This window comes from Sinocyclocheilus anshuiensis, unplaced genomic scaffold, assembly GCF_001515605.1.
Source record: "Sinocyclocheilus anshuiensis isolate Anshui unplaced genomic scaffold, SAMN03320099.WGS_v1.1 scaffold51, whole genome shotgun sequence".
NCBI lineage: Eukaryota > Metazoa > Chordata > Actinopteri > Cypriniformes > Cyprinidae > Sinocyclocheilus > Sinocyclocheilus anshuiensis.
The window spans coordinates 4,674,163-4,682,703 of NW_015548296.1; the positions used below are offsets into that span (position 1 = coordinate 4,674,163).

The following is an 8,541-nucleotide window of genomic DNA, read 5'->3' on the forward strand; positions in this document are numbered from 1 at the left end:
CTACTTAAACAGCACTTAGTAAAAGCACGTGACCAACCACTTCCATCCAGTTTGAATCACATGTGCCAAGTTCCTATTAATCTTAGACATTTTTGAAAAAAGTCATAAATAATTTTCAGCAAAAGTTGTTTTTAAAGTATTATGACATTTTAACTGTATTTAGTTTTTTTCATTTTAATGATGGTCTACAGCAGGGGTCCTCAACTCTGGACCTCAAGTCCACTTTCCTCCAAAGTTTAGCTCCAACCCTAATCAAGTTTAATCCAGGTTTGATCCTCGATCTGCAGGAACGTGAATCTCGAGGTCCAGAGTTGAGGACCACTGGTTTACAGACTTAAAAAAAAAAAAAAAGCATTTTTTTTTTTAGCTTGCTAAAAGTTTTCTAATAAACCTGAAACTGTATATTATGAAAATTGTTGGCTCTTTGACAATTTGCTTTGATCCAAAGCAATTTACAAAAGAGGATCAAAAGCATCTGCTAAATGTATAAATGAACATGTCTTCTCTGTGATGTCATACCCTGTTCTATAATTTCCTTCCTGCAGGTTTGACGTTGATATTTTGGACAATTTAAAAAGAAATAGTATGAAATATCTAAATAATATTATTCCACTTCACTTTTTACAATTTTAAATTAAATAACTGGTCCTTCAGCAAAATGGGTCTGAACATTCTTAATCTTAGTATTTTTTGAAAATGTTTTATATTGTTTTCAACAAATGTTTAATATATATAGATATTATAAATTGGTTATATAAATATATAAGTATATACAGTTTTAGTTTGATACGTAAAAAAAAAATTTGTATATATTTAGTTTTGAGTTTGGTTTTACACATTTCTTCCTACAGGTTATAGGAATAATAACCTTATTTATACAGGTTATTATTCCTACAACAAACTGACTTTGATAAGGCATATCATTTTTCAAAAAGAATATACTTTAAATATATTCATATTATTATTTGCCTGAAATAATCATTCAATAACAAGATTTTTTTCCCCCAGTCATTTCATGGGATATTTTTCTTTTCTTCATTACAATCTCAAGATGTCTTTTTTTACTTGCCCATAAAGATGTAAAATATTTAAATTAATTTAATATTAATTCATAAATGATAAATCAATGCCATGTCATTGACCCATATACTTTCTCTCTTTTGTCTCTTTCTCCGTTTCATAGTGTCTCTTTCACTCTTTAGCTTCCCCTTCCTTCTCTCTCAGCTAAATGGGTCTCAGTGTGCAGCATGTACATTTCCATCTGCTGTGCCCTGTGATGGACGAGTGCTGTTCCTCAATTTGTCCACATTGTTTCAATTTCTAACCACCAGCCTTGTAAAAACCCAAGACCACCCCTTCCCTCTCTCCACCACCCAAAGGGGAACAAGAAGAAAGTCCTCATTATATGAGGGATGACTTATAAGAATCAGCTGCCAACAAATGATTTTTTAATTAGCTTTGAAGGTGCAGTGTTTAGAAAAGTTATGGCGTTTGTGTGAACTGAGCTGTGATAATCTTTATCTCCTCCTGGCAGCTGCTGGCTCTAATGGCAGACACCATGGACACCCTTGAAGGCAAGCGGTCTGATCAGGAACGTGTGTGGAATGCAATGCAAAAGGTAAATAGACAGCAAAAGGGAAAAGGAAAATGACGGCGTGTGTAGATGGGGCACAAATGCCACTCAGTGCCCACACACACCACTGTTCCATACATACACTCCTCAGAATTCAAAAAACACATTTGATACACTAAATCATAAGGCTAAAATTAATTTTCCGAGGTGGTCTTCAGGGGCTGCAGAGACTTCTTGGCAGAACTATCATTTTTATTATGGCAAACCAAGTCACGTGAACTTCAAAATGAAGCTTTTGGTGTGGGCAGTTCTTTAATACTTGTCTATAAATGTATTTCCCCCGTTAATTAGTCTAGCTTGGGTTCTTCAAATTGCTACTGAGAGAAGGAAATTGAGCCAGGACCCTGGCAAGGACAGAATTAAGCCCCAGAATCATGATTCATATTTTATAAAACACACTGAGTCTTTGAATTGTTGTTCTGAAGCACCATGGAAACTATTGACAGTGTTTGCTAGCCTGTTTACCACCTTGTGCCTCAATGAATTGAATCTACCTCCCACTCTTGTGGAAGCCTGACCAGAATGGAGACTTTCAAAGGGAAGTTTGAGGAAACTTTGAAAGCTAAAGAGTATATAGAAGACTTCAAAAAAAGTCAGTTTCTTTCAGGTATTTGTACATGTATTGAATCTGTAGTTATTGAGTGGAATTTGTAGGCTCAAAGAAATGCTAGTGTTTACATTAGCTGCTTGTTTATGAATTTAGCTGGCGCCACGGAGGCATTTGGGTAACACTGGAGATCAGGTTCCCAGTAAAGATTAAATGTTGCCAATGTTGCCTTGGCTGGAAAAAAAAAAAAGTTTGAGCTGAATATAATTAAATTTTTTAAACAAAATTAATAAAAGTTAAACTAAAAACCTATACCAGATTCGAGCCATGCATCAAAAGCTCCGATTATGGTGATGCAAAACTACCCAGTGCTGTTATTGTGAACTAAAACAGATAAAAATTGCTTTTGGTAATTGAAATAAGTTGAAATAAAGATATAAATATATAAATGAAAAACTTTTAAAGGGGTCATATGATGTTGCTAAAAAGAACATTATTTTGTGTATTTGGTGTAATGAAATGTGTTTATGCGGTTTAAGGTTCAAAAAACACATTATTTTCCACATACAGGAAACAGTCCTCCATAAAATGCGCTGCACACATCTTAATATTTGGGTTGAACTGAACACTGGAACAGTGTTGTAAATACAGCTTAACCATTGATTTCTAGTCGTGTCCTTCCAAAAGAGCCGGTGGCTTGAGTGAGTGGAGGCCGGCAGCTTGAGTGAGCGGAGGCCGGCGGGCTTGCGGCAACCACATGTGACGACCCCGGGCTGGACTCCGCTTCGTCCACGGTGAAAGCCAATCCGGCGATCCACAGCGCGAATTAATGCATTTCCTCAGCGACCAGCACGGATCAGCTCTAGGCATGACGAAGCGGATATCGTCCTCTTTTGGAAGGCCAAACAAAGTAGTTTCGCTTTCACAACGAAACACACGGCAACAACACTACAGCGAGAATCAAAGTTACGCCTTCTTTCTTTGCGTGAACATTTGGGCGGTGTTATGCAAATCTTCCCACATCGTGACGTAGACATGTGGGGGCGTGTTAGAACGAGCTGTTGTAGGTAGGCGTGGTTGACTCTTAACTTTTATAAAGAATATCTCTTTGGATTTGAGACTTTAGTCTTTGCAACTTTACAGATCTTCTTTATGCACCAAGAGCTTGTAACACTCCAAAGAGAAAGGAAAAATCGAAATCGCATCATATGACCCCTTTAAAAAGTACTAAAATTACTAAAACTAAAAACTGAAATAACTATAAATTAAAGGTAAATAGAAACTTTAAAGAACTGACAGAGCACATAAAATTACTAAAACGTCAACTAAAATGAAAAACAAACTAATATACAACAATTTTAAATGTATAATTTACAACTCTTACATTTTTAAATAAATTTTTTAAAAATTATAGGAATACTACTAGTATATAAATAATGCCAAATTAACACTAAAACTGCCAAAATGAGAGTTTCCTTCATGTTAAACTCAATCTGTGTATTTAGACCCTCTGTTGATCTTCTCTTTATTGATCTTGGTCTTTTCTCTATATGAATTCAGAGGTTCAACTAACCTGAACTTTACTACACAACAATGCAAATCCAAAGTCTAAAGTAAAAGATCTAAGAACATTGCGGAGCCAGCTTTGATTACGAGGGTGTTTAGGATGTTTCAGAGCAGTGGAGAACGGTGTACATTTTGAACTTCTCCCTAATCAAACACACCCCATTCAGGTCAACATGCTCATTAGTAGAGACTCCATGACCTGAAACAGGTGTCTCAGAAAAAGGACGCATTCAAAATGTGCAATGTTGGGGGACTCCAGGAACAGGGTTGTTTCAGAGGTTATTAGCCATGTTTCATTTTAGTAGTAGAGTGGAGGATGTTGTTTTCAGGCTAGTGGGGTTATGGGTCAGACTCCAGGGCTCGGTTCAGTAGGGGACTGTTGGGTCAAGAAAGGGAATTTGTTGTCTGGATTGCGGCGGTGATGAATTACGCTGAGGAAGAAATTATGACACTCACACAGTCAAAGACAGTGCATCAGCGGGTCACTCGCTCTCAGCCACAGCAGCGCCTGTCGCCGGGGGTTACTGATGGACCCTTATTAATCACTCCATCAGCTGCCCGCACCTCAGAGCCGCTCTGATTACATCACACGCTCCTGCTCAAACACACACACTCTTCTTTAAAGCTCACAATCTCTCCTGTGGACATGACCTTTCACTCCAGTTCTGTCTCATGCATCATCCAGCCAGCATTAGGGACAAAGGGAGTGAAGGAGGAAGAAAGGGCAATGGCCAGAGATGAGGCCCATCGTGCAACCGATGATGTTTAAATACTAAAACCAGGGGAAAGACATTTCTGGCACAGCTGTGGAGTTCATCACCTTGTAATTGCTCAAGGGCACAACCTTTGGAAAGCCAGCTGGTTTGGAAAAAGGTTGCAATTGGATGTTTTCTTTATAAGATGAAAGATAGTGCTTTGTAAAAGCAACAAGCATATTTCCACACACTTAAAGTCATCACACCATCATTCACGGCTCAAATAATTACTGCAGCAGCCAGAAATCACTGGATTTTAGTGCTGAACACTCAATACATACATTCATTATAAACTCTTAGAATGATTTTAGCGTATTAATAGATATTACAACATTAATATATTTGGTCTTGGTGAAGTAGACTTGTTACGCTGCTGCTGCAAAGCAAGTACAGACCCGCTGCTGTGAGCATGTAAGATATGCTGCTGCAGCATGAATAGGCATACATAAATCCCTTGCCAGATCTAGACAGGTGGAGCTGGGAGAGGTGGAAGGTTTCGGGGCTCTCTGAACTATATAAATCATCAGCTTTTGCCATGAAGTAGGTGATTGCATGTAAAGGACCTATCAGTCTGCGCCATCTAGAGTTTCATGGCTGAACTGACTGGGTGAAATTTGGTTTTCAAGCATCAAAATAATGAAAGTTTAATACAGCTTTGTTTTTTTTTTCCGTACATTATTAGCTCCTATTTTTATTTTTCTGAGCAAAAAATAATGACTATCATACATTATTTTACAGGAGACACGCACTAAAATGTCATTCAGTGCAACAATAGTTTTATATACCAAAAAACTTGTCAAGCATATTTATAACAATAATCATTAAAGAACATTAAAGACACTATTTAAGGATCACAGTGCAGCCTCCAAAACTGATTAACTGCAATTTTACATTTTTACCAGTCATTGCCACTGTCCTTTAAACCACTAGAGTTTACCCATTTATCACCAAGGCATTTTTAATCATTTCAAATATAATACAATTTAGATCACTTTTTCTTTTATATATTTTAATAAGCAAAGGTTAGAATATGTTGTTTCATTTGTACATAAATATATCTGTTAGGCTGAATGATGATGGAACAACATTTGATTTCATTTTCAGTTATCTGAAGTTATTTGACAAATATATATGCTTTCTGTTTCTAATTGAATATGCTTTCTATGTATATAAAATCATTTTTATGAATTTATATATACAATTTTTTTCTCTGAAACTGCTTAACAGCTTTTTAATTCCATTCAGAGCTAAACTGCCATGTAGGCTAGATCATGTACCATCTAGAATTTAAAAAAAAATCATTATAATTAATTGATCTTTTATACTAAAATAACCTTCTAAAATAATTAAACAAAACATATGCAAATAAGTCAAAGTTTGAAGACAAAACTGTCCAAAAGGAATGGTGTTTAGTAAAGTTAATGGCTAAATATAAAGCATCTTTAAAATAATTGCGATATTCACAATGTTGGCTATTTTATTTATTTTTTCAAAATAAAACTATAGATTATAAATATTTTATACATTATCCCAACCCCATTCAAACATGGTTTCTTTTGCTTTATGGAACAAATCAGAATTTCAGACAGGAACCAGAGGCATCTATTTTCTGTTCTGTGGAGCACATGGTCTTCTGCTTCATTCTCCCAATTTAGCAGTACGTATAATCTTAAACTAAACATTGTGGATGATCTTTTTGAAATGAAGTCACTGGATTAATCTTCACCCAAGGGTTTCTGGGAAGACCAGGCCAAAAGATTAAAAGCAGCCAAAACATGCCAACAAGGATCCGAGCCCAAGGGAGACCTTTGTTATCAAATACCGAATACAGACTGATCTGTCAGCACACATACATACGGTCTGGACACGGATTCCTTCTGTTAATCTCAAGATGTGATCCATCTGCCCACAGAAGATAAAAATACCAACGGTACCATACAGTGGCCAAAACATGAATGACAAAAATTGTTTTTAAATAAAATTGCAATTTGAGAATAACTGATTTACCAGATGCTAAGCTTAAGTGGTTAAGGTGCTGATTTAGCAAACAGTAACTTAACATATAGCAAGCAGCAATATTAACACTAAATATACGTGAAAATGTGTGATGAAAAACTGAAAAAAATCAACTGCTTTACATAAAGGCATAAAAAGCCTAAAAAACTAGGCAGACATATGAGTCTTCATATGCAGCTCAAGTGCTTCCCAGCCCTTCATTTCCTTCATATTATTGAGTAGTTAATTTATGAAGCTCGGCAGCACGTCCTTCTCAGAAACCCACCAGCAGCAGATTTAATTTCCAACCCTAATTTGTTCTACATGAATCAAAGGGGCATTAACTGACACATTCTGATGAGTGCTGGAGTTCACATATTGTGGCCGTACATGTAATGATTTGGCTATTTGTTTGTTTTTTGGAGAGTCATTAGATGCTGCGTTTCAGGCTGTTTTCCAACCACAGTAGTATAAGTGCACTCATACCTGCCCCAGCAAATGGGCGTCTTCACATTTATGACTATAAGCTACATGCTCTCAGCTTGTTTCATTCTTTGCCAGCCACTATCCCATCTATTTCTGACTCCTCCCGCAGGAGGGAGAATGGATATGACTAATCGTTCTTACATGAAGTCTGCGCTTTGGTGCTTGTCTATTCACTCTGAGAGCAGAGAACAATCTGACTTCTGAAAAACCCTGCAGAAGTGTGACCTTTGACCTCCTGAAATGGAAAAACTTCAGGCAGCCTGATCTCCTTAGCATACTTAATAGGTATTCATGTTCACACAATATTTTTGGACATTTGGATATACACTGAACACAAGAACAATACGGATATATATATATATAATGATCCGAAATGAAATGCAGTGGCTGAAATGCATGCCAATAAAAGGCAACTGTTATGATTGGTACTGTTATGACTGGCTAACCTCATTGCATGTGCTTTAAACATGTTATACTGTAATTTACAGGCCAAGGCATTATCAAATCTTGTACTTACGGATTGTGATGCAGCTGCTGTCAGATTAGTTGTTTCCTTCAACTTTCGACAAAAGTTTCTTTGTGAAAAAGTTTGATGCTCCGAACAAACATAATCCTACGACGTGACCCGGGACGCCGTTAAAAACAAACCAGCCACTCGTTTCTGACACTGGGTTACTCTTCATTTGTTCCTGTTGTGTCGAACAGCGCTAGCACGTGGAGTACATTAGAGAAATTTAACACACATCTATATACTCCGTATCCAGTCTAGACAGGCCACTGATTATAATATGATCTGTTTGCTTTCGACGCGACGATGCTCTTGTCTGCTGTGGACAGGTGTCAGCCGTTAAAGCGACTGAATGCGAGTGGGCGTGGCTTATGTGCGACACTGTGTAACTGTTCGTTGATTTTTAAAGGGGTCATATGATGCGATTTCAATTTTTCCTTTCTCTTTGGAGTGTTACAAGCTCTTGGTGCATAAAGAAGATCTGTAAAGTTGCAAAGACTAAAGTCTCAAATCCAAAGAGATATTCTTTATAAAAGTTAAGAGTCAACCACGCCTACCTAAAACGGCTCATTCTAACACGCCCCCACATGTCTACATCACGATGTGGGAAGATTTGCATAACGCTGCCCAAATGTTCACGCAAAGAAAGAAGGCGTAACTTTTATTCTCGCTGTAGTATTGTTGCTGCCGCCATGTCGTGAAGGCGCTGTGTGTTTCGTTGTGAAAGCGAAACTACTTTGTTTGGCCTTCCAAAAGAGGACGATATCCGCTTCGTCATGCCTGGAGCTGATCCGTGCTGGTCGCTGAGGAAATACATTAACTTCGCGCTGTGGATCGCCGGATCGGCTTTCACCGTGGACAAAGCGGAGTCCAGCCCGGGGTCGCCACATGTGGTTGCCGCAAGCCCGCCCGCCGCCGCTTACTCTATCTAGCCCGCCGTGTTATTATAACAAATATTCCGATGTGTCCAGCGCATTTTATGGAGGACTGTTTCCTGATCCTGGTAGAGTAGACTACAATGCCGGCTGTTCTGACTCAAAGACTGTAAGTA

At 37.8% G+C, this 8,541-nt stretch overlaps 1 protein-coding gene across 1 annotated transcript in view; it reads left to right on the forward strand.

The window, feature by feature from the left end:
• Positions 1-8,541, forward strand: part of LOC107655961 (spermatogenesis-associated protein 16) — a 54,712-nt gene that overhangs the window by 41,338 nt on the left and 4,833 nt on the right. Inside the window, exon 9 of the mRNA XM_016443596.1 lies at positions 1,535-1,618. Coding sequence (XP_016299082.1) covers positions 1,535-1,618 — 84 coding nt within the window. The remainder of the gene's footprint in view (positions 1-1,534; positions 1,619-8,541) is intronic.